General features: G+C 39.8%; 1 protein-coding gene and 1 non-coding gene across 2 annotated transcripts in view; one reads left to right on the top strand and one right to left on the bottom strand.

Moving 5' to 3' along the window:
- Positions 1–27,592, bottom strand: part of EBF1 (early B-cell factor 1) — a 527,426-nt gene that overhangs the window by 97,174 nt on the left and 402,660 nt on the right. Inside the window, exon 10 of the mRNA XM_006897033.1 lies at positions 22,982–23,108. Coding sequence (XP_006897095.1) covers positions 22,982–23,108 — 127 coding nt within the window. The remainder of the gene's footprint in view (positions 1–22,981; positions 23,109–27,592) is intronic.
- Positions 20,603–20,674, top strand: TRNAQ-CUG. The gene has a single exon. It is a non-coding gene; the product is annotated as a tRNA-Gln (tRNA).

Consider the following 27,592-nt stretch of genomic DNA (forward strand, 5'->3'; position numbering starts at 1 on the left):
CCTTTAAAATATTAGCAGCCAAAACAGCACCAAGCTGAACAACACAAAAGGAGGCGCGATTGATCCGCACTTTGCATCTGAAATTTCATTCCTAATGCTTTTGCTCCCCTCCAGTTAAAGGGCCAATGCAATTCCCTTAAATTGTTTCTCACAAAGGAGATAATTCTATGCACCTTGGAGAGATTTAATTGGCTCCTATAGCTGTCTCCTGCTAAGTGTTTAAAACATCAGCAAATCAAATCATGTAAACTCATATCCTGTTCTGCTGTCGGTTTGTTCCAAGCTTGATTATTTCGATGTTAACATTAGCAGCGCCTACACTTAACGAAAGAGATCGGGAATATACTCCCTCAGTGAGTTCCGGGATGACTTGAGTTAATTCTATGCTTCCTATGAAATAATGTGTGTTATTTGGCAGAGACCGCTCAGTGGTAACTAAATAATCATTACAGTGCAGCCAGTGGTAATTACATGGTAATTCACATTAACTTCATAATAAGCACTGTATTTTTCACTATATCCATCTGAGAATGAGGCAGAATCATAGTCTTTCATTTCTTTTTAATGCCACCCAAAATAAAAATAAAGTAAAATCACTTCAAGGGTAGAAGGACAAGGAATATAATCCTGGTGAGTTAAGCAACAGATTACATTAAAGAAATACTCAAATCCATTAAGTCTAATTAGACATGACATCCCAGAATTCACAAACAGTAGTTCCAATAAACTCATTAGAAAATTTTGGTGGTTTCTTTAGAAAATGGGAGAATATTATATTATAGGCTGTTATATTGCATTAAAGTCTTATAATTTTATATGGGCTCTTCTCTTTTTATGTAAAAGCCTAAGAAACTTTATAAGAATAGTTCTACTTAAATCAATGAGTCTTAAACAACAATGTGCTTCTTGTAACATGTACTTAATAATGCAATAAACTATTCTAAGTAGTACAGAATAAAATGGGAAGCATTTTGCTCTGATTGGCTGAGAGATGCCAAGCTATAAAGGCTCCATTCCTTGTAGATTGCAATGCAGGATTTTCACTGAAACCTCCATTTACATGCATATTATTTAATTTGGGCAATTATAAAGTCCTAAAGCTACCTTACTATTAAAACCTGGACCTTTACAATGATGCACCCTATATAAGTATCCAAAGAAGTGTTCTAAGGAGGAGAAAGCAGTGGGAACAATGCTAATTATATAATTATATTAACAGATTAAATTAGGTCTGTTTTTAAATGAGCCACCCTTAATTAGCTGCAGTTGGGAAAGTAGATTTAATATATTTTACTTTTTACGCTACTCATTATAGTTAGTATCAACGGACACTGACTGGTTGGGGTTTTTTTGTTTGTTTGTTTTTTGGGTTTTTTTTTTTACTTGTTTTTCTCCAACAATTGAGTGCTGCTTCAAGAATGTCTTTAAAGAAAAAAAGGAAAGAAAACAACTCTCTTAAGTTCATTTGACTTGTAACACAAAGCTCAAGCAGGGTTTAAATTATAAATCCCCTCTAAGATTGTAACTTTGATATGAATTAAGTTACACCACTAATACAGTGGCACTGTGGTACAAGCCTAATAACAATTTGCACGCTTACTTCTTGTCAGCCTGCCAGTCAGGCATCAGACTGTAACTGAAAAACCTCACTCTACCAGGCACAGAGCAGAGAGCGCCTCTCAGGCAGGTTTAATCTTGTCCCTGATTACCATCATCATGCAAGTATTTCCCTTTCATTGACCCTGATTATTTTGCCTCCAAACCCACTAAGCAGAATATCACTAATTGCAGCAAAGGCTAACACATCTTATCTTTTCAAGGACCTCCAGGGAACTGAGATTGAGAGGCCGAATGGAGAGGCTGCAGATGCCTGGCGACTGAGAGGAAACATCACCAGATGTCTCCATGGGCATAAGGCATGAGCGTGCAGCAGGGGACAGCATTGCCAAGTTGACCCTACCAGGGCGTTATCTGGCTGGACCTTGGGGAAATAACTCTTTAGTCCCTATGAGGTCTCCCAACAGCTTGTGGATGACAACAGATGTTCTGCTCTTACTCTAGGCTTTTACACAAAATGTGTTCATTATTGTTAGCTGCCACTGAGTCAGCCCTCCACTCATGATGCCCATACACAGTGAAACAAAATGCTGCCTGCCTGGTTGTGTGTCATTCTCAGGATTGTGTGAAGATCACACTGCTGTGATCTGTAGAGTTTTCACTGGCTGGTTTTTAGAAGTCATAGCCTATCTTAGTATAAATGCTCTCCCACAATTTGTTCAGCATCATAATAACACACAAGACGAATGATGGCCGCACATGAAATGCACTGGCCAGGAATCAAACCCAGGTCATTTGCAAGGAGGGTGAGAATTCGACCATTAAGCCAGCAATGCTTCAACTTGCTTGGTTCCATCAGTGGTGAAAATAGCACTTGGGTTTTCTATGGCACTTTGATTTATTCAGAGGTAAAGCAAAAATCTCCTTTTATTTTGCCAAAGAAAGGCAAGGAAGGAAACAGAACAATGAGACCCATGACATTCTCTGTAAACAGATCACATAGCTGAAGCTCAAGGAAGCAAATATACTACATCACCTTTACTTTCCTAGATAATCTACTCAAAGAGTGACGAACTAGAAAAGACCTTAACAAATGAGAAAACTCACTGTTGTCAAATTGATTCTGACCCACAGCAACTTTCCACTAAGTTTCTGAGGCTTTAACTCTTAACAGCAGCAGACTGCCATCTTTCTCCTATGAAGTGGCTAATGGGTTCAAACTGACAATAGGAACCCAACACATAATCTACTATATGCCATCAGGGCTACGGAAAAAATTAGAGAAGAATATACTAAATGATCCTGCTGATGTGTATGGAAGGACTGTCATACACATTTAGAAATGTGATGTCTTAACATAATTGAATTTGGGGGAATCACTCACAAAGTAATTAGTAAATTCAGTTTTATATGATGTGTTCTGATGCTGTATGCAAATCAATCATGTGTTAGTTTGGGAAGGTTTTCTTTTTCTGAACTTTAGTTGCCACCTGTACAAAGTTGGGAAATTGGTGGAAGCAGCTCTTTGAGAGTCTTATCCATCTCTATAGTACAGATTGTAGAAGTCTGTTCTATCAATTTTTGTTGCTGTTGTTGTTAAGATCTATTGTTGTTGCTGTTGTTAAGATCCATTGTTGTTGTTGTTGATTGCCATCAAGTCAAGCACGACTCATAGCGATCCTATGAACAAAAGGCCTGAAGCCTTTCTGTAACTATCAACATTTATCAATGTTCATAGAGTTTCCAGAGGCATGTTGTTTAGGAAGTGGATGCCACTCCTGCTTCCAATAAGACCTATTACTAACTACCTAATACATGTCAGGGAGCTCTGCTGGCCTACTGATAAGAAGCTGCACTGCAATGTCAGAGGCATATAGTTCGAATCTATCAGCTGCTCCTCCACAGACGAAGGATGATCAATCTCCTCTTGTGCAATTAAACTGCTTCTGAAAACTCACTGGAGTCAGCCATGAGTCAGTTCTAACACAAGGGCATACAACAACAAAACATGTGAAGGCATTGTGTTAACCTTTTTTCATAAATTATTTAATCAAATCCTTACAACAGCACTGTGAGATATTCTCATTCATCTACCGATGAGGAAACAGTCTCAGATTGGTTAACACATTTGTCTCAAGTTGCCTCCAAAGCAAGAAACTAATGGAGCTTGAATTAAAAATGCAGTCGGCCTTGACTTCAGAAAAGATCCACAGTCACTAGTTACTTCATAGACAAACGACTCTTGGGAGGCTGTATAACAAACATAATATGGAGACAATATACATCACAGGCAACTCAATGGCATGTAACAACAATAATATACTATGACAGGTTTGGAAGCAGTAGTAGCATTCACTTCCTAAACAACATGTCTCCGGTAACTCTGTGAACTTTGATAAATGTTGATAGTTGTAGAGGGGTTTCAGGCTTTTTGTTCATAGGGTCGCTATGAGTCCTACTTGACTCGAAGACAATCAACAACAACTTTAGCAGAGAAGCTGGTGGATTCAAACCATGTGCCTTCAGGATTGCAGCACAGCTTCTTACCACTAGGACACCAGAGTTACCTGACAACTACTGATTATTTACTCTGTGTTAGGTACTAAACTGTTGCTGCTATGTACGGTCAAGTCGGAACAGACTCATAGTTGGCCTTCCAGTAGGTTTTCAAAGGCAATAAAATGAAGAAGAGGAGATTGTCCATTTTTCTCCCATGGGGCAGCTGTAAGATTTGAACCATGTTCCTTTGGGTTGGCCCCCAGAGCTTCCAAGATACTGAATGAGGCACTATGAACACACTAGCAAAAAGACAGAGAGGTGCTTATAATCCAGTGAAATACATAGACTATACTGAAACAAACAAGCAAACAACAATCCATATGTTATCAAGTAATATGAAGGAAATAAGAGGATGAGCATTCTCCTCCTGTGTGATTTACTGAAAACTTGCAAGTGGGTCAGCTATGGGTAGGTTCTAACTGCAGCAAAAGAATACAGCAGCAATGTAACCAGGAGCACAGCACTACATCAGTGGCAGAATTCTTGCCTTGCCTTTAAGAAACTCACATTCTTTTCCTTATCAATTAATTTCAAGCAATTCACCACCTCAGTGGAGGGTTTTGTTCTACTGCTCTGGTGGCTCAGTGGTAAGAAGCTGCACTGCAATTCCAAAGACACACAGCTCGAATCCACTAGCTACTCTGTGGGAGAAGGATGGGCAATCTCCTTCCATGTGATATATACCCTCTGGAAATCTGCTGAAGGGTCAGATATGGGTGGGTTCTGACTTGAGAGTATTCAACAACAGCAACAATACCAAATTGGTTTCAGTTGGAACTTTCACACTACAATAGACTAATGGGAATAGTCAGCTGTTCTGCTTCCAAAAATCAGCTACAGGAAATTCCATATATCAAATGGTCAAATCCTGCTGTGTGTGATGTCATCATGAGCGACAGGCAACTCTACAGCCATTAACTACAACATGCTCGTTGTCCTCGAGTTGAAACCAACTCAGAGCTGCCCTTCCAGCAAGTTGTTAGAGATGATAAATTGCATGGAAAGAGAGTGCCCACCTCTCTCACGAACAGCTGGCAGATTCAAACTGCCAACCTTTGTGTTTTCGATCACTTGCTACACTTTCAAGAGCTGGACAATGAATAAGGATGACAGAAAAAGAACTGATGCCTTTGAGTTGTGGTCTTGGAGAACAGTAGTGAATATTCCATGGACAGCCAAAAGAACAGACAGGTATGTCTTGGAGAAAGTGCAACCAGAGTGCTCCTTAAAGACAAGGATGGTGAAGCTTCATCTGACATACTCTGGGCATGTTGTTAGGAGGGGCTACTCCTTGGAAAGGGACATCGTATCTGGAAAGATGGCAGGTCAGTGAAAGGGTCTTCAGCCAGATGAACTGACACAGTGACTGCAGCAATGGGCTCAAGTATGTCAGAGATTGTGAGGATGGCACAGGGTTCTGATAAGTTGTTTATAGTGTCATCACAAATAGTACTCGACAGCATCTAACAACCACCACCACCACCACCACCACCACCTCTGTGTTGGTCACACAATTCCCTATTAGGCCACCAGCGCTCTCTAAGTAAAGCAAGCATGTGTAATCTGTGTTAAAGCTGGGGGATATCCTATGCCTCCAGATAGCTCTGTTTAGTGAATCTTGTCCACATGAAACTGCAAAATTAGTGTTAAGTCTTTTTTAACAGATGCAAAAAGCTGAGAGACTGAAAGGTATCATCAATTATTTGAAGTGATCTGCTATCAGACTTACCACTAGGAGATGAAATGTCCTCCTACAAAACATTTCACATCTAAACCTAAATTTTACACATCTAAAAAAGAGACTAAAACTATCAGCTCTTCCTTTCTCCTGAGGAACAAAATGGATTTGATGGCTAGAAAAGGCTTGGGTAACAGTAAGACTACATTTACGTAACCTTATTTACACAGACATAAAAGAGCCCTGGTGCAGCAATGGTTAAGTTCTTGGCTGCTAATCAAAATGTTGATAACTTGAACCCACTCAAGAGAAAGGAGAAAAGATCTGATGATCTGCTCCTGCAAAGATAGCAGCTTGAAAAAAACACCTCCAATGGCATATTTCTAAGGTTTCACTGAGTCACTATGGACTAAAAATTTCTACAATGTACTTAACAAGAACAACATACAGACATAAGGAACACAGAGAATCAATAATCAAACTGCACTTAGACCCCTCACATATAACTTTCTGACGAGTCACAATATTTTTTTCACCTTTGAGTCTAATAATTTCATTAAGTAAAATTACCTGCTTCAAATGGTCCTCCTACATCTTTTTAAGTTAACTAGGAGGGATGTTTGATTCTTCCAGTCTTGAAGAAATTAGAAAAGTAAAAGATCTTGCTCATAATAGACTCTGTAGATATACTCCTCCACACAAAGCTCCCAATAACCCCAACTCCTCTGTCCAATATCAGGGAATATTGATAGTGAAGGTCCCATTCCGTGCAGATATTTAAATGTGAAGTTACTTTTTAGCATGAAACAAAACCTAAATTAACTCCATATTGTGCTTCCTGATGCTAACCACCAAGGCTACATCCAGGTGACCCTGCCCAGAAGGTCAGGCTTCATCCTCAATATAAAGAGGTTAACATGATAGATGTTAACAGGAAAAAGATGTACAATTACATTAGCAAGACTGAAGAGCAATGGGGCCATGGGGGAAGTTCGCTCTTCTGTGGTTTCTGCCCTGTGGATTTGAGAGTCACAGCTTCTGTCTACCCACTAGCTATGGAGACGTTCTGAACACAGTCTCAAAACTGCTATTAATGGGATGGTGACCACCTGTACTTTTCAGTATCATGGTCAAAAGGTAAATCAAGCCACCAAACTCACTACCATTGCATTGACTCTAATTTATGGCAAGATTATGTGCTTCAGAGTAGAACTTGGGGAGGGAAGCACATTTTATTAAAGGTGAAAATATCAGGAAGTATGTTGTTATGTGTGGTCAAGTTGGAATCAACTTATATCTGACCCTCAAGTTGGCTTTCAGAAGCTGTATATCGCACAGGAGGAGTCTGTCCACCTTTCTCCATGAAGCAGTCGGTGGATGTGAACTGACTGTCTTTGGGGGACAGCACAACTCCATATCCACTAGGCCACCAGAGCTCCCTACTAGGAAGTGTGGACAATTCAATATGTACCAAGAATCACATAAAGCATATGGCTAATCAACAGAAAAGGAAAATGAGTGAGCTGAAATATAATGGAGAAAAATAGTCCCCCAAAGAAGTGTGCTCATTATATACTGGAATAATATTAAGTCCTTCTTTTTATAGGTGACTCTCAATTATATTATTTCAGAATAAATACTGCTGGGGTATGGAATAACTGTCATCAATGGTGGTTTGGGAATGCTTAAAGAGATCACCAAAAGAAGTCAGTTAAAACAAAAAGGAGAAATGGAAAATTAACATGAATTTAGTATTTTTTTTTCTAGAGGATTGGTCTCTTGTCATTTTAAATGTTCCCCAAAAAGAGCCTTTTCAAGATTAGCTTTTAAAACAGTGCTGAAAGTGGCTATGGTTGGGGCTTTAAAAACAGCAAATGGGTACTTACATCTTAGAATAAAATTTCCCAGGAAGCATAACACACTGAAAGAACTGTATCCCAAACAACGTGAGAGGAATAGAAATAGCTCGGGCTTTGATTTAAAAACTAACACATTAGCCAAGTATGGCTGTAAAAGTTGGGAAGAAAAGGATTTACAAATCCTAATCAGAAAAAAAGAAGTTGTGCTGCAATCCCAAAGGTATGTGGTTCAAGGCCACCAGCCACTCCCAGGAGAAGGATGGACATTCTCCTCCAGTGTGATTAACTGCCTCTGTAAACCCACTGGAGGGTCAGCTCTGAGTCATTTCCGACTCAATGGTACACAACACACAAAAATCAGAAAAAAAGTTGTAAATGTAAATTAACTTATAACCACATCTTATTTTATAATACGTAAATGAAATCCAGTTAATATGTGAAATATTATAAATACACCCTTGTTAACTCATTGAAATCTAGAAATACTTGTTGTTATGTGCCAGTGAGTCGCCTGTACAAATAGCTATGCACAATAGCTCTGAACTCTGACCTATCTTGATCCTGTCTCTCTGGATCTGACATACTTATCCCCTTATCTCACTTACTATGTCAATCTATCACAAGCAAGGTCTCCCTCTCCGGTGTTGTCCCTCCACCCTTCCAAGCATAACGTCCTTCTCCAGGGATTGGTCTCTCCTGGCCACGTGCCCCAAGTATGTGAGTTAGAGTGTCAAAATCCTTGCCTCTTAGGAGCAACCTGATTTCATCCTCTCCAGGACAGACTCATTTGTTTTCTTGACAGTCCATGGTACTGTCATTTCGATACTCTTCTCCAGCACCACAACTCATAGGCATCAATTGTTCTTCTGTCCTCTTTGGTCATTACACAGTTTAAAAACAAACAAAAAAAACCTTTTTGCCATCAAGTTGGAAACACTCATAGCTGACCTTCCAGTGGGTTTTCAGAGACGATAAGTCACATGGAGAAAGACTGCCCATTTTCTCCCTCAAAGCAGTTGGTGGTGGATATAGTTAGAGTGATCCAAAGATTTTTAAAAACTATTTTCATTAAGAAAATGGAAGAGCACCTTCTATTCAAGATCATGTTCTTCTGGCATATATAACATTAACAGTTCTATGAAAGAGAAGACCTTGTTGTCCAATGACAAGGAAATGATTAAGTAAATTATGGTGTAGCCATAAAGTGGATTGTTATATACCCATTATAATGCATTAAGGAAGAATCTGAACTAACAAAGGAAATGTTTATTTTAAAATTTTAAATTATACAGCAGGACAGGAAATTATATAAACATATTGTGATTCACTCCAATGAAAATACATAAGAATACACAAAGAAAAAGAAGAAAATACTCAAAAACATTAGCAGTGATTGCCTCTGGGGCATAGGATAATGGATGATCTTCATTTTTATATGTGTTTTCCAGTACTCTCATATAGAGTATGTTTTATTTTCATATCGATGGAATTTGGTTAAAATACTAAATGCTGTAATTCCTAACAGATCTCACATATCCCAGAAATACCCACAACGTTCCATGATCAACAAACTTCTTTCAGGCAATTCATTTCATGTCATTCCGAAAATACACAAGGTCAAGTAAGTTCCCAGGATGCTGACACCAGTCCCTTGATCTACCTAAAGACTCAAAATGCTGGGTCCTGCACTTATTATCTAGACAACCGTAGAGAAGTCACTCCAACTTTCTGAGCTTAAATTTTCTCATCTTTCAAATAGGTATTGACTGTATGGACTGCATGGAGAACAAACAGGTTTCTTCCAAAGGGGGTAAAACCAGGCTGCTCCTTGGAGGCAAGGATTCTGAAGTTTAATCTTACATACTTTGGGCATGTTGCAAGGAGAGAGCAGTCCTTGGAGAGGGACGTCATGCTTAAGAGTGTGGAGGGAGTGCCCAAGAGAGGAAGACCCTCAATGAGATGGATTGATTCTGTGACTGGGGTAACAGGACGAGGTGGGTGTGAGATAATGAGGTTGCAAACAACTCAACAGCATATAACAACAACAGGAATATAATCCTGCTTTATATAGATTCTAGGAGCAGATGAGATGCAAAGAGCTTTATATTTAATCAGTATAAAAGAGTAATTAGTGTAGTGGGAAAAGAGTAGTGCGGAGTAACAAGGCAAAGCAGGTAAATAACGATCATGAAGAGGCCCACTGGAGATAAAAGCCAGGCCCCCTAGAGGAACTCTCCATACTATGGCCCTTTTTTTGTTACCCACCAAACCTGGAACACAATTCCCTTTCAGCCAAATCAGAGACAAGCCTATGACGTTAGCAATAACACCAGAAAGAAATTCAGTCGTCAGAACAACCTATCAAATAAGATCGAAAGGGCAGCATTTGCACAAGTATAACTAACGTTCTGAAGACAAGAAGGAAATCAGACAGAAGGATTAATGGAAATCAGAATTGCAGGGAGAAAGTGGGAAAGGTGTGCTTAAATTGATAGTATTGTAATTAATGTTATAAAACACTGTATGCCCGAATGGTTTAATAAAAACCTAACATAGACAGCACCCTTCAATATGGATTGAGGCTCAATATCAGGAAGATGAAGATTCTCACCACTGGCCAAATGGCAGCATCAGGATGGATGGTGAAGAAATTGAGATTGTTCACAGCTTTAGTTTGCTTGCCTCCACAGTCAATACTCTTGACACCAGCAGCCAGGAAATTAAAAGATGTATTGCGATGAGCTGCTGTTAACGACCTCACCAGAGTACTGAAGGGCAATGGTGTCACTCTAGAGACTAAGGTGTGCCTGATACAGGCCATGGTCTTTTCAATCATTTGCTGTGCATCAGAGGGCTGGACTATGACTAGGGATGACAGAAGAATTGATGCCTTTGAGCTGTGGTGCTGGAGAAGAGTATTGAATGTACCATGGACTGCTAAGAAAACGAACAGGTTCATCCTGGAGAGGGTTAAATCAGGCTGCTCCTTGGAGGCAAGGATTCTAAAGCTTTGTCTGACATACTTTGGACCTGTTGCAAGGAGGAATAAGTCCTTGGAGAGGGACATCATGCTTGGTAGGGTGGAGGGACAGCACAGAAGAGGAAGGCCCTGTATGAGATGGATTGAGTCAGTGGCTGTCGTAATGGGGGTAGGTGTGTTGGAGACAGTGAGAATGGCGCAGGATAGAGCAGGATTTAGGGCTGTTGTACATAGGGTCGCTATGAGTTGCAGGCGACTTGACGGCACACAACAACAACACTCATAATAAAGCAAATAAATAAATGGGAATGTGGTAGCTGTCACCATCCCTGCATCTTTAAACAAAAAGAAAAGAAACCAGTAGAGAGGAGAGGAGAGAGGAGCTCACAACTGTAGCAGAAATGCTGCTGTTACGGAGAGGCTTTGGCTCAATTCAGTTCTCTTCTAACCCCGGACTCATGACAAATTCAGGTGGGAATGAGAATGTTGCTGTCATGCATCATTCACCCCTAGAATGCAAACGGGATCCTTGGGATCCACAAGTTTATCACTGTCTTATTTTCAAAAGTAGATCTCTAGACCTTTCTTCCTAAACAAACAGAGCTATTGAGAGGATCCTGACTCACAGTGACCCACAGGACTGAGTGGAGCTGGCCTCACGGTTTCCCAAGGGTGTAAGTCTTACAGAAGCAGATTGTCACACCTTTCTCCCATGCAGACAAAAGTCCTTAATGCCAACCTTTTCATTTGCAGCCAAGTACTTACCTACTGCACCTGCAGGTCTCCTGTGTCCCTTCCTAGTCTGTCTGAAGTGGGAACACCACTGAACGCTCTTCAGCTTCACACTAGCCTCCACTGACAGAGGGCTGTGGTTAAGGAGCAGTGCCTGGATAATGAAAGGAGTCTCCTGCACGCACGGTGAGAAGTTGAATACTGAGCCACCAGTACTGAATCATTTATATCCTGACAGTTATAAATTAGGATTTGACTACCTTTCAGATAGGGTAAACTTCCAGGATAAAAACAGAAGCAAGCTCCATGCTACAGGTGGAAGTATATCTGGAAGCTGGGTCCAGGCTCTGAAGAAATTGAGTCTCAGAGCCACATATGCTCATATTTGGGGTTAGCTGATAGATTCCAGCCCGTGTGGAGTCTCAGACTCTGACTCCAAAGGTTCCAGATGTAGAACTAGTGATGCTGTCCTGTAGACTGTCCAGAACCCAAGTGACACAAGAACCTTGACTTGAGGTCCCTGTGCTTCAAAAAGAAGATAAGGAAATAGCTCCTTGAACTTTGTGCATTTCAAGGTTCTGGGGCTGATGAATGAAAGAGTTATGCAAGACTAAAAACTGTTGTGAATTCATAATTCTCAAATGTTTCCTGAAATATTATTAAATAAAGCACAAATTACACATTGTTGAAAGATTCACCTTACTTTTTAATGAAGCATGAGAAGAAAGAGAAAACTATAGAAGATATATGTTGTTGTTCGCTGACAAGTCAGAACCAACCCATCGTTTTTCCTCCAGTAGAATTTTAGAGGCAGCCAACTACACAGGAAGACACTGTCCATCCTTCTCCCATGGAGCAGATTTGAAGTGCATGCTTTCAGGATTGCAGCACAGTTTCCTACTCTAAGCCACCAGAACTCCTAGCAGATATATACCATTAAAATAATATTAATAGCAATTTTTTGTTGAACATTAATGCTAAAAACCTGGCAGAAATGTGGTGAACTTAATTATTTTCTATCTTTGCTTCATATTTTATCTGAAAACAACATACTTCTTTGTAAAAGATAAATAAGACCAAGTTTTAATGCTTTTGGTAGACATCACTTTTCTTGACAAGCTTCAACAACAAACGACTGGCATCCAAGCCATCACAAACATGGACAAGTAAAATGCAAAACCATCCCCCACCCAGCACTTGGAATGTGTCTTAAGAAAGGAGAAAAAGAAAGAAATTTAATGTAGTCCTTCTCCTGCTCTGAAATATTAAAGTTTCAAAAGATATAGTTAATACAATTGAAGGGTTAATTTATCATGATGCTGGAGGAAAAAAATAACAAACCTTGAAACCCTCCAAATAGTTTATTGGCTTTGAAAACCAAATCATGTTATATCATACTAAATAGATTAGAGGTTCAAGACGTTAAAGTATTGCATTACATTGGCAAGAATACATAGAAAGCTCCATTCCTACCTTTATTGTTAATAGCTTTCTAATCCCTTACCAGAAATTTATAGTTTAGAAATGGCAACACATCTTAAAGATTAAAGCCATGTGACAAATAGTTCATGTCCCTTAATAACCAAATCACATGCCTTAGATTGGGGAAGCTTATCTGCCTTTTCCTCCTATACGATTTCCCTGGTAGGGAATACTTTATATCCCTATTACATGAATGATGAATGGGGCCGTTGGTTATGGTCTGTTATTTGCTTGGCTGTAGTCAATATGTTTTCTTTGGACAGGGATTTCTGTGATTTATCTCTCTCCCAGCCTTATCACTTATTAACTCTGAGTAGACAGGAAAAAGCCAAGGTTGTGAATAAGGTCTAGTGTCCATTTAGACCTCTAATGTCAGTGAAAATATTCCTTTTAATGATCCCGTTACACTAGCTACTCAAGTCCTGATTACACTCCACTCCAAATAGGAAATAAAGGTCATATTTCTTGGAAAGTATGTACATAAAATATGCAAAATAATATGCTTGCTTCAGATCAGCTTTATTCTTTGCAGAATCGACTTTCATTTTATAGATGTCACAGAAATACAATAGGCACTTTTAGTGATTGTGGCGGTGGTTGTGGCCCCCACTGCAGCACCAGATGTGAAGGTAATTGTATATACAGCAGTGAATCCAGGATCGCAGGTCACATCAGTACACTCCAGATCAGGAGACACCACATTTGGTGAAAAACCTCTCTTGAGCAGAGAAAAGGAATCTTGAGATCTGCCCCTTCTGTGTCACAAAAGCAAAGCGAGTAAACATTCCCTCTTCCTTGAATTCTTTTCTTTGTGTGTAAATGGCTCATTTGGAGTAATATTCAAGACATGTGGACAGGAGTAGCCTGTTAATTTTTCTTTCTTGTTGGGTCTTTTCCAATTAGGACACAGCTAAGGCAGAACTGCTCGTCAAGTGTTCATTACTCAGCTCTCCCCTGGCTGAATCCTAAGTGAAAACAATCTGATATAAAAGAAAACACATTCTTGCCTTCCTCTCCTCAAATTTTCCTGCGTTTGCTTAGGCCTCTCTGTATAACAATTAACATATGTGCAGAGTATTACCCTTTGCTAAACACTGTCATGACCGTTCTTTCATTGATACTCACAAGACCCTTGGGAAACACAGAGGAGTGATGACCTCTCTGTCCATTAAGCTAAGGAAACCAAAACTTAGGAGGCTTAACCCCTCTGCCTCCCTCACCTCACATGCAATCCATCTCCAGGTCCTGTCAAGAGTTCCTCTTAAAGATGTCCTGAATTTTCTCACTTGATTCCGTTTTTCACTAATTACCACTGAAATCAAATCATCAAATCTCTTTTCCAGACAACTGCTATGACCTCTTCATAGGTCTTCAAAAATCCAATCTGCTCTCTTGTGCCCCATTCAGCTACAGCAATTATTTTCTTCCCAAATACAAATCTGGCATGTCCACCTGTCATTAAAGGTGCTTCCAGAACTGCCTGCCCATTGTTTTTTTTTTCCCTTCACTTTTTTGTTAATAATTTTTAATGCAATGTATATCTTTTTACAGCCTATTCATATTAAACATTTCATTCCCCCCATTCATTCATTATCGTACATTTTCCTCCCTGTCCACCCCTCCCCCCAGTTCGTTTTTCGTTTTTCTCTTTTAAGTAAAAAAAAAAATTCTTTCATTGTTATACAATTCCCCCCACTCACCCCAAGTCCACTGTCCACTTGCTCTTAAGATCACCACCACACCCCTCCAGAGAGTTTAGAAGGCTGTACCCGCACTGGCCTCTCCCACTTTCCCAGTCTTCCTTCTCACTACCCTTTGCCTCTCTCTTAACTTCTCAGACTTGGTGGAATTTTTGCAACCTTCTAAGGTGTCCCACAAGTGTCTTCTTCCATGTTTCCCTCCGCCAGAGTATTTCTCTCTCTCCCCAGTCTTATCATTGTTCCATCCCTCACTTATTGCCAGGTTAACTACTACTCCTTCTTTAAATCTCAGCTCATGCATCTTTTCCTGAGGGAAAACATCTTTTAACTGGACAGTGAAGGTCAAGCGTCTATATAATATGCTTGTCTGAAAGAAACCCTGCTCCTATCTTTACGGGCACTGACCTAGTTTGAAATAGTAAACTTATCAACATCTATGTTCTCTTTTAGACTATCAGATCAACAACAGTGATTGTGTCTGGTTTTACTCAGCACTGTATCTCCAAGGTTTATAACATGGCTTAGAACAGAACAGGCAATCCACAAATATTTGTGAAACAAATAAGTGGAATAACAAACAAAAGTGATAAAATCAGAACTAGGACCCTGGTCTCTGATGCCTAGAAAGAAACAATGTCTCCAATCATGATGAAACCTGGCATGTATATAACCAGCCAAAGTATGTTCTATGTATTTTAAAAATAAACTATCTTCCGGTCTACATTTCTTGTTTGGATCTTACTTTTAGAGAGAATTCACAATGTACCAGGCACTGTAATGTGTGAATTATATCCACTGACTCATTCATCTTTGGAGCCAATGTACTATTAATAGAGCCCATTTTACAGATTGAAAAAAAAAGATAATTTATAATTTAGCTCCAAACCCATTTTTTTTTCCTTTACGATATTCGTCTCTGTGCCCTATGAATTGAACGTAAACATCTAGTGACAAGACATGGATTATTCATTAACAGCTTTTATTTCTATTCTGTGCCATCCAGAGCACAAAAATCAATGAGGACCCACCAATCTTGAAATATGTCAACAAATTATTAGAAAACACCTATCACTCAATCAACAAGCTCTATAATTACATTGAGACCTGAAGGAAAAAGGAAACATCTATCACAAGTAAAGTGCTGAGTCAAACTGATTAGAGGCAGGGTCTTACATAGTAAGATTGAGGAGGGCTAATTCTTTCTTCATGAAGCTCTTGGTCTTTCTATGAATCACTTACCATGAGGGCTAAGAGTAAATGGGGGTAAATGGTGAATGAGTGGTCCTAATAAAAAAAATGGGGGGGAGGTTAAAACAGAATGAGCCAAAAGGAACAACAAAATCACCTAGTCCAATTGGCTTGTCTTCACAATTGAAATAATGGATGTGGACTTATGAACAACTTGTTTAGGGCAAAAGAGGGCAGGTCTGTCTCACCGTTCTCAGCCCAGGATCCTGTACACTGTACAACAGACGTCACAGATGAATTCAGAGAGGAAATAGAATTCAAACCGAATCTTACTGTGAAATTTACCTCATTCAAAGTAACCAACTATGAGCTTGAGGCGTACTTTGGCTGGATACTGGAGCTGAGAAAGGACTCAAATGACGGAGAGACTTGAAATCATCAAAGGGGTTTGAGCAACATCTTGCACATGGTGAGTAATAGAAAGTTGCCCCCCCTCCCCATGCCCTGGAGGAGCAGTTCCTGGATGGTACAAGAAAAAAGCTCAACTGCTAGCTGAAAGGTGGACAATTCATGTTCACTCAGAGGTACCTAGAAAGAAAGACCTAGTGATCTATTGTTCCTGCTGTGTGCTGTTGAGTTGGAACAAACACATAGCTGACCCTGCAGTCAGTTTTCAGAGGCAGTAAACTGCATTGAGACAGTCTGCCCATCCTTCTGCCCTGTGTCCTTGGGATTGCAGTGCAGCTTCCTGCCACCAGGCCTCCAGAAGACAAGGGAGCACAGATCTCCTCTGCCTCGGAAGGCCTCTCTGGGAGTAGGAATCACTTGCATGATGGCAATTGGTTTGTATTCCTCTAGGAAAACGCTGTCACTTATAGTCCTCACTTCTGGCTACAACTTCATCTCTAGAAGATTGGCTTTTGTTTTACAGAGTTTTCAAGGACCCTAAACAAAGCTTACTGGCTAAGAGGGTCTTGAACCTTAATTATAACCTTAACCTTAATTATAACCAGAATATATTTAAGATCCTAAAAACAAGGGTACCCCAGATACTAAAGTTTCCAGAGGAGTGGTTGAAATTTGAGATGGAAACAAGGGAACAGGAATGTGCCAAGTGTGAAAAATTATTAATGGAGAATTTTATCATTAAAAGCTTCCTTATTAAAACTCTGTTAAAATATCTCTTGGCTTCATTCCTCCTTTTCCCTGACCTTATTCACTATACACTCTACCACCATGATATTATTCAGTCTCTTATTACAACTTCTCTTCAGCTCCCTTAAATTCTTTTCTTAATCCCTTTTCCAAGCCCCTAGTTCTTCCAGCCCTTCAGTTCCCTATCCAAACTCAAGAACTCTCCAAAGAGAGTCCAACTCCTAGCCACCCTCTATTGGATTTCCAAGACTGTAAATCTTTACAAGATGGGACTGCCCAACTATCTCCTATGAAGCAGTTGGGAGGGTTGAACTGCCAACCTTTCAGTTAGTGAAGTAATGCATTTCACACTATGTTCTAGGCACTAGGTATTCAGGCCTCCAGGTGCTATCAGTGGTTCTAGAGGAGTTCAGAATGAAAGTATGTGTTATATAAAAACTGTCATATTCATATGTACGAAATTTCTTTTTCTTGCTACTGTATTCATAGGGAGCTCTGGTGGCCTAGTGGCAAAAATTTGCACTGCAATACCGAAGGCATGTAATTCTAGTCCACTAGCTGCTCCATGGGAGAAAGATGGGCAATCCCTTCCCGTGGGATTAACTGCCTCTGAAAACCCAATGGAGGATCACCTATGGGTCAGTTCCAACTTGAGGGTACACAACAACTGTAGTCCCACTTTGGACTTTCTATTTCTTTCCAGTGTTTGGTATTGCTCATGTGTATATACTCATATTTTTGTTGAAAGTACCTAGATAATAGAAACAGTTAATGTGAAAGACTGTCAATGAAAGGCGTGGAATCCAGAGATGCCAGGGGAAAAAGGCTGGTGATATATTGTTGAACACATTAGCCACTGCAAACTCACAGAAAATGCATCGCCATTCTATATGGACCCACCTGGAGGTTTCTGACCCACCATGAGTTGGACTGAGCAACAACTAGTTATTATAAATTTGTCACTAAAAGTTCTAAAGAACATTTCTTAGACCTACAAGAAGATGATGGGAGTATAAAATACGTCAGGCTGGGGACACAGCAACAAAAGAATGAATAACAAATGTCACCATTTGTTAATGGAAACTACTATTCTCTAGTCTGGTGCTAGGTGCTGTATATATTCCTTGATCCTAAAAATATCACATACTGAGGTTACTATTTCTTTGTAAAGATGACATAACTATGGCTCATCTTCACATGACTATGCCTCACGGACATTCCAAAAATGTCATATAACTCAAATGACATTCAAAAACTCTTCCTGGCAACCTTGTAGTTGATAAGTAGTTGCACTTCTAACCCCAAAACACACAGTTAGAATCCACCAGCCGTCCTGTGGGAGAATGAGGGGCAATCTCCTCCAGCCAGGGTGTTGCTGTTTTTTGACAGCTGTGAAGTCAGAACTGACTCAGAGCTGACCCTCCCAGGGGTTTCCAGAGATGATAAAATCCACATGAGTATGATTTACTACTTTTGAAAACCAACTGGAGGATCTGCTATGAGGTGATTCCAACTCATACTACCAACAATTAAGTGGTAGAGTTGAGAACTGAACCCATAATCTCTTGAGCCCAAGCACACAGTCACCATGTTGTGTTATCTCATAGGGAAGAAGTGGTGGAGGACGGGAAAGGAGAGAAAGAGAAAAGCAGATGTATAAGAGTGAAAGAAAGCTTGGGAGACCCTCCACAGTAAAGATTACCAAGCTCCATAAAAATACTCAATCCAAACTAGATCTTTCTACATGCAAAGTGAAGTTTTGGCAAGGGATGCAAAGTTATTTGGGGCATGAGATGCAAAACAGGAAGTCTTTCCAGGAACACTTTTTATTTCAGCATTAATTCTGAGATTAATGTGCAGGGATTTGGGTTAGTCATTCCACAGGGGCAGGAAGTTGGGTAAGAATGTTCAGAATGGAAGAACCTGAAGAGAGAACAGATCTGAGAGTGACCAATCTAAACATCTGCAGTGTCTGATGACCATCCTGTGGGGCCTTCAGCAACTCTTTCCAGGGACTAGACCACTTATGACTTTCAGTGCAAATCTAAGTGGGTCAAACACTGCCCGGCTCCCATCATATTTTCTCCAATCACAGTGGCCTCTCTTATAAGAGAAGTGACTGGAAAGAAGGCAGAGCCTTCCTGTTTTGACTACTTCTCACCCTAGAAACCAATTCTAAGAACTGTGTAAATGAAGTTAAAGGCTCTTAGAATCCTTTTGTCAGTTCCAACAATTACTTACGGCTTAGCAAGGAAGCTTACAATTTTGCAAGATGCAAGTCACTTTAACACGTAACAAGGGTAGAAAAACAAGCTGTGAAGAGAGCAAAGCATTGGGGACCCACTGAAAGGGCAGCGAGGTTTATGGGGCATTTATCTCCCTCTGAGCTGAAACGATGAGACACGTGATGAGAGACTGTGAAAACAATACAATTATTGGGTAGTTGTGCAACTTTTATTCTTCTAGAAAACATTATTTAAAAATGAAAATTAGTCTTGCCCTGCCTTTACATAAGAATAACTGGACTAAGTTAATGACACTCTCAGAAGTGGTGCTGAGTATTTTTGTTCTAATCCAACTGGGATTCACTTTCCTCTCTGACTTAAATCAGAGCAAATACAAGACAAGTTAAACATCTGGCAGCTAAGAATTCTTAAGATGCCCTTGGTAAGAACCAGTGATAAAGAGCTGTGCTTACTATCGCTGGGGTGGCTACAGTCTTGACCAGAGGATCCCATTTGCACCCAATCTGCATCTACTCAAATTATTTCTTCTTCTGTCTTTCTGTGCATAGATTAGACCATGCTGTTCCTGTAGGAGCCATTGTTTGATTTTTTTATTTTTTTAAAATGAAATTGATTTTTTTGAGAGTCCCACATACACATACTCAAACTCTCTTAAACTCTGAAAATGGCAAGGGTGCCTTAATTCACATTACTATTTCTTGAGCTCTATCATCTTTCTTCTCTTTCTCTCTCTAAGGAAGAACATTTCCTGGAGATACTCCACTAAGAAACAAGAGAGTTGACTCAGTTGATCCAGAAAACCAAGCCTCACATCTTGAAGCGGTGTAGATCTTAAAGAAAATGAAGTGTGAGCATCTGTGGCTGGAGGAAAGGCTGGTGGTGCAAATGGACAATGTCCTACACAGTTGTTTGGCTGTACAGAACTGAATGGTTTATGGCCGTCTCTATATCTTTGCTGGTAACGGTCAACAAACAGGAAGGTAAACCACTTGTCGAGAGCACCAGAAATGAACAAGAGACCCTTGGTAAAGGCATTTAATGCTAGCAATCAAGAGAACCATGTGTATCCTGCTAATTAACATAGATGTTCTTTTGTCAGAAATTAATGTGATTTCACAAAGACGGCTAACAATCAATTATATAGGATCTTTGGGGATGGTCTTCTGTGAATTTCTTCAAAATTTTGCTCCCACTATGAAGAGTCATTAAGACTTTGTCATAGGATATACAGAACGCCAAATTTCCTTGCCCAGTCAGTGCCCACAGTCAGAGGTAAGATCAGCAGAAGCATTTTTCATGCTTTAAATTTCCCGCGTGCGTGCTCACGTGCGTGAGCCCCAACCTACCACTCTTTTCTTTCATAACTTTTCTAGACTCAAAAAAAAATCTGCTGCTTTTATCTTTGATCTTAATTCCCACATGATTTAGATTTTCCAAGATGTGATTTATTAAATTGATGGTAGAGGAGTTCCATGGTGTAATGGTTAGCACTCTGGACTCTGAATCGAGTGATCCGAGTTCAAGTCTCGGTGGGACCTGCATCCTATTTCGTTCCCTTACCTCTGAGAGCTCTGGTGGCCTAGTGGCAAGGAGTTGCAACTACAATCCCCGAGGCTCACGGTTCGAATCCACCAGATGCTCTGCCGGGGAAGGAGGGACAATCTCCTCCTTGTACCAGTCAGATCTGATTTGACGGTACACTCACATAAAAATAATAAATTGATGGTAATTTTTTTTAATGGTTAAAAAAAATTCAAAATAATGACGGGTCCCTAGCTATTTTCTTTTGAGAACTTAAGTCATTTAATGGGGATGATTTTTTTTTCTTTTAAACTTTTATGGCCAGGTGGCTCTAGGGGATATTTTGTTGAGCACTGATTAAAAATAATTTCTTCTAAATGAGACCTGACCACAAAATGGAACCATTAATGGGCAGGGACGTGTCACTAAAGCGGAAACCACGCCTGATTGCCCCTCGTACCTCCCACCACACAAGCATTTTCTTCTTTTTCTTCTCCTTTTCTTGTTCTTAATAGCAGAGTAAATAAGCAGCTAGTGAGGCCTAAATGTTTTCGGCCAAAAACAGAGTCCAAACTCCTCAGAGACAACATTTGGCCTCTGTGGTTTTGTAATATGTTCCAGAACACCGAGTTCAGTGAAGAACATTGTGAAAAACTCCCATCCATTGGAATGATGCTGGGGAATGTTACAGTATCAGAAGTTTCAATTGGTCCTCTTCCTGCAGGCCTATAATGAGGCTTGTTAAAAAAAAAAAAAAAAAAGTAGTGCTATGTGGAAGTTCTCATGGGAAAAATGAATGGCAAGAAATCCTAGCTTTAAAAGAAACAGCTAATCTGCTAGTTTGATTGTTCTTCAAAACTTACGCTGAACCAATGAGCCTAATTAAAAACACTTGGCCTACTTCTATAAAGCATCATAGCTTTCTCTATGCTTCGTTTGTATACACCACAAACTCCAGATAGACTATTATTTTTTCAAGTGCTCACTAACAAAGTGCTGACTTTGTTGGGATGGCTGAGCTAATTTCTTGAACTCAGTGTGAAACCTTAGCTAAACAAAATTGTGGTAATTTTCCTTAATTTGTAAAAGTGATTGGAGTGCAAACAAAATTTTCCTCTTGGGTCAATCCTATAATTTTCAATTAACTAAAACTAATCGTCAGGCAGGAACCAAACCTGCATTTTGTTTAAAGGACTGGGAGGCATTTCCAAGGGTCAGGATGCATTAATTGTTTTAATAATTTTGAGAGAGAGAGAGACTCTGAGCAATGAAGAAGCCTCTTTGGTTTTGCTCTTAGAATGAAAATAAAAGAGATGCTTTGAGGTAAAATATCACAGCAAAAATAAAACGTATCCATTTAATTGTATGATTACAATTTGGATATGTTCATGGTGTTAACAGAGCCATGTCTTCATTGTTCATCTCTTTGTGTAAAAGCAACTTCTACTCCCTGGCCTTGTGACCCTTTACTGAATGAAGGCTATACCTGAGTCTGGTTTCTGGAAACAGCTACCTAAAGATGGTTGATACAAAGCAGAAGTCCGAGAACGGTGCTATTCAAAGTGCAGTTCTTGGACTAGTAACATCAGCATCACTTTGGAGATTGTTAGACATGTCAGGTCAGACCCAGACCTACTGCATCTGAATCTGAATTTCAACAAGATGCCTGAGGGTGTGTTTTGCACATTACAGTTTGAGGATCATTGTCCTGGAGTAAATACTGGATACTAAGACTGTACTGGATGCATTTCACAGGAAATCTATCAAATTCTCACCATCCAAAAGGGGCAAATTTGCTTTGTAACCCTAGATTCCTACCACCAGGTGGGTCCATGTGCCAAAACTACTTTGAGCAGACAAAATGCAGCTACTAGGGAAGAAAACACCAACCCAGAAGTAAGTATGAAAGCCACCAGTTTTCTCTCATCAAAATGCTATACTATCCATTCATGCACAATTCTCTAATATAATGCAGACAAACCACAGCAGAGCTCTAGAAGCATCCAGAATGACCCAAGCTTGGCTAGAATTCCTCTCCATTCCCCTCCTGTCTCATGCAACTTGCAGGTATTCTACCCATCATTTAAACAAACTGACACAGTTCAAAAATCAGTCGAATTCTCATTAACCATGGATAGTCAGTGGGATTCTTGACAAAACACACACACACACACCCCCAACTAAAAATTAATCTCACATGGTCATTCATGGAGAAGCTGTCTTAACAGGAAGTAGATTTTAAAATAAAATACAGGCACATAAGGTAAAGAGGAACACTCATGAGATCAAGATCAGTCTGTGTTCACAGGTGCAAAGGTCCTTACCTGTGTAAATGAATCTTCCTGGAGTTCCTTTGCAGAACTGTTTGGATTTGTAGGACAATGTGACTTCTACCACACCAGGGATGTGCCGGGGAGGCGTCTGCACACGGATGGCATGAGGAGTGATCAACTAAAAGAGATATTGGAGGAAAATTGTCATTGTGTATGCTAAGGACCCATTCCACAGACTTCCTACCAACTGTCAATAAACCAAATGCTCAAACACGTAATTAACCTGTCACTGCTTAGCTACAACCTTGATGGAATCTGCAAAAGGCACCGATGACTATATTTACTAGTGCTTTGTGTGTAACCAGAACAGTATCTGTTTTCCTCCCAAGCAGGCAGGCGCTCTACTTCCTGGTTTGAAAAGGCAACCTGGCCTAATGAAATGATGTGTCTGACACAGGATATCCTTTGGAAAGCCTGTTTGAAGCAGACACTCAAATCAGAACTGAGTTCTGTCATGCCTTTTCAGAAGTTGACAGGGATGGTGTTTGAACTGAGCCCTTAAACACATGGAAAATATGGGTAGGAAAAAGTTAGCCCAGGCATTCCGATTAACTGAAAAACACACATATGAAATACTCCAGTTAATGAAGACTGTTAATGGAAAGAAGAAGCATAATTAGAGAGGAATACAGGAGAAATAAAAAAATTATGCTTCCCTTGACAGCTGATAGGTTTGATCAGTCCTAGTGACTGATGTTCCATAAAGGGCAAAAGTTGGAAAAGAGCAGCAGGATGATTACTGGTCTTTCATGCAATGCCATGTGCAAAATGAGCTCTTTTGGCAATCAGATTACACTGTGAGGCAGAATTTATTTTTTACTACTCTTATCTTTGTTTGTATAAAGAAAATGTTATTAATGGTCATAAAACTGGCATTATCTCAGTTTTTGAGAACTCCAGCCCTGGTATTTGACTGGTTGACCTCTACTGGTAAAGGATTCTGCACATTATCTCCCTCTGGTATCTGCAATTGCCACTCCTTGTCTTCTGCCAGATTCACTTACCATGTGTGTCCTAAGTCAGTATGACTGGATCATCACATGAGTTTGTCTTAACTTGTGCTTTTGCTCTTAGTACAGGGGCAACTAAGAATGAACTTGTGTTTCAACATGCAAACTAAGCCCAGTAAAAAGTGTTTTGTCCAGAGATTCACTGATAACACTTTAGCACCCAAATGACAGCTTCGGGGTCACATTCTGGTAACCTCTCCTCACAGCAAGTCCTGAGGAAAAACATGTGAGAAGATTTCTACTGCCAAATTGGACAAGTAATTTCTGATAAAATGCATAGAGCATAAGCAAAACATCATCTGCATAAAATATACTATAATGTGTCACTTGTTGCTGTTGAGGCCAACTACAACTCATAATGGCCCTATGAAAAACAGATTAGAACCTGACCCTACTGTGTGCTGTTTTCATCATCTCTTGCTGTCTTTGAGCCCACTGGTAGAGTCACTGTTTCAACCCATCTTAATGATGGGCTTCTTCTCTTTCACTGATCCCCTACCTTTCCTAACATGATGTCCTTTTCTAAGGACTGGCCCCTCTTAACAAAATGCCCAAAATATATGAGATAAAGTTTCACTATCCTTGTTTTTAAGGGGCACCCTTGTTGTAATTCTTCCATGGTAGATTTGTTTGTTCTTTTTGGAAGTCCCTGGGATCTTCAAAACTCTTCTCTAACACCATAACTATAACTCGTAGGCATAAATCTGTATGTCATCTTTCTTGTTCACTGTCCAGCTTTCAACTGTATAAGAATTAACTGAAAATATCTTGGTTTGAAATGTTGTAAGCCCTTCCATAGAATGTACAGCACTTCAGTTTGTTTGCTGAAGGTGTACAAAAGACTTCTGAAAATCAGTTTATGTGGAACTTCAGACACTGAGCTAAACTCCATGGCTAAAGGTTTACTCATACAGGTGCACAAAACAAATAACACTAACAATAAAAAAAATTTCATATGTCTTCCCAAATGTATCCTTACACGTGTCCTATAAGCAAAGTATATATAATTGTTATTATTTTTCTATTATTGTTATTGTTTCTAGGTGCTATTGAATATGACACATAGTGACCCTAGGAGCAGACTAAACCCTATCTTGTGCCATCATCACACTTTCTAACACATTAGAACCCACTGCAGCAGTCACTGTATCAACCCACCTCATTGAAGGCCTTCCTCTCCTTTACCAACCCTCTACCTTTCTAAGCATCATGTCCCTCCCCAAGGAATGGGCACTCCTAGTTAAATGACAGAAGAACACAAGACAAATCCTCATTATCTTTGCCTCCAAAGAGCACTCTGGCTGCACTCTTTCCAGAACGTATTTGTTTGTCCTCTTGGCCATCCATGGGATGTTCAGTGCTCTTCTCCAACACCACAAAGCTCAAAAGCATCAATTCTTCTCTGTCATCCCTATTCTCTGTCTAGATCTAGGATGCATAGCAAGTGATCAGAAAGTAATAATATATAGAGAACAGATGAAGAGAGGTTTTAAAGGATAGTAGAAAAGTGATCTTTCAAAAATCAAGTGCTTATTTCCTCTGAGCTGTTGATACAACATTACTAAGATGCTGAGAACTAACACTTGTTGAGAGTCTCGGAAATATACTCTACATCTAGAGATTTAACATAGTCTCTACTATGGTTAAATAATTGCTCTATTATTATTTCTTTTTTCTTTAGAAGTAAAAATAGAAGTACAAGATAATACCAATAATCTTAAAAATGACAAGGAAAAATATTTGGGCCTATTTATCTTGTTTGGATCCACAATCAACATTCTTGGCACCAACAGTCAGGAAATCAAAAGATGAGTTGCACTGGGAAAGTCTGCTGTTGGGGACCTCTCCAGAGGGCTGAAAAGCAATGATATTAGTTTAGAAACTAAGGTGTGCCTGATCCAGGTCACGGTTTTCTCAATTACTTGTTATGCATCAGAAAGCTGGCCAGTGATTAAGGATGACAGAAGAAGAATTGATATCTTTTAGTTGTAGTGCTGAAGAAGAGTATTGAACATACTATGAACCACAAAAAGCACAAAAAAGTCCTGTGCTAGAAAGAATGAAGTGGGATTGCTCCTTGGAGTCAAGGATTTTGAAACTCTATCTCATGTACTGTGGGAAAATTGCTAGGAAAGATGAGTCCTTGGAGAAGGACATCATGCTTAGGAGTGTGTATAGCTGGCACATGAGAGGAATACTCTGGATCAGATGGATTGACACATGACTCGGGTAATGAGGATAGGTGCATTGGAGATAGTGAGATTGACTCAGGATACAGCAGGGTCCAGAGCTATTGCTCATCAGGTTACTATGAGTCATGCTCAACAACATATAACAAGCAAAACAACAATCACAGAGCATAAATGGTTCGATAACTTTTTAAACATAGTTACATCACTTTTGTTATGTGTCACAGAGTCAGAACTGATTTGTAACTGATTCTCCATGGAGTTTTCAGAGGCAGTAAATTGCAGAAGAGGAGACTGCCCATCTTTCTTCTGCAGAGCAACCATATGCCTTTGGGTTAGTGATGCAGTCTCTTACCATGAGACCACTAGAACTCCCTTTTTAAAGGTAATAAAAAGCAGTATTTCCAAATTCTACATATGAGTTTTTGTAGCCCCAGCATAACCTATTCAGACTAAAACAATATGGTGACCTCTTCCATTAAATACATAACTAAGAATGGAGCTTCAAAATCCTAGCCTCCAAGGATAAACTTGGTTTCACCCTCTTTAAGACAGACCTATTTGTTTTCTTGGTGGTCCATGGTATGTTCAAGACTCTTCTCCAGCACCACAACTCAAAGGCATCAATTATTTTACTATCCTCCTTAGTCATTTTCCAGCTCTATCTAATGCACAGCAAGTAACAGCAAAGATCATGACCTGGATCGGGCACGCTTGAGTTTGTAGACTGACTCTGGAGCTCCTTATCACTCTGGAGAGGTCCCTGACAGCAGATTTTCCCAGTGCAATTCATCTTTTGATTTCCTGACTGCTGCTGCTAAGAGTATTGATTGTGAAACTGAGCAAGCTATACTTGTTAATAACCTCAGTTTCTTCTCCAACTATTAATGGTGTTGCCAATTGGCCCAGTAGTGAGAATGTCTGTCTTCTTGATGTTGAGCTTCAATCTATTTTGAATACTTCAGTCCTTGACCTTCTGGAAGCAAGCACTTCAGGTCCACCTCACTTTCAGCATCAAGGTTGTATCATTTGCATAATGTAGATTGTTGATAAGTCTCCCTCCAGTCCTAATGCTACAGTTCTCATAAAGTCCATCCTTCTGAACAATCTGTTTTGCATCTAGATTAAAAAGGTATGACGACAGGATGCATCCCTGATGAATTCCTTTCCAGATTTTGACCCATACAGGGTCTCCTTGCATTGTTCTGAGGATTGCTTCCTAGTCTGAGTACAAATTTCTCATGAGCACAATCAAGTGTTCTGGGATTCCCATTCTCCTCAAGGTTAACCACAATTCCTTGTAATCCATACAGTCAAATGTCTTTGCATAGTCAAGGAAAGAGAGATAGACATTCCTCTGGTACTCTTTATACCAAGATCTGACATTGGTGATAATGTCTCTA

Source organism: Elephantulus edwardii, unplaced genomic scaffold (assembly GCF_000299155.1).
Source record: "Elephantulus edwardii isolate Elephantulus edwardi_28Jun2011 unplaced genomic scaffold, EleEdw1.0 scaffold00197, whole genome shotgun sequence".
In the NCBI taxonomy this organism is placed as follows: domain Eukaryota; kingdom Metazoa; phylum Chordata; class Mammalia; order Macroscelidea; family Macroscelididae; genus Elephantulus; species Elephantulus edwardii.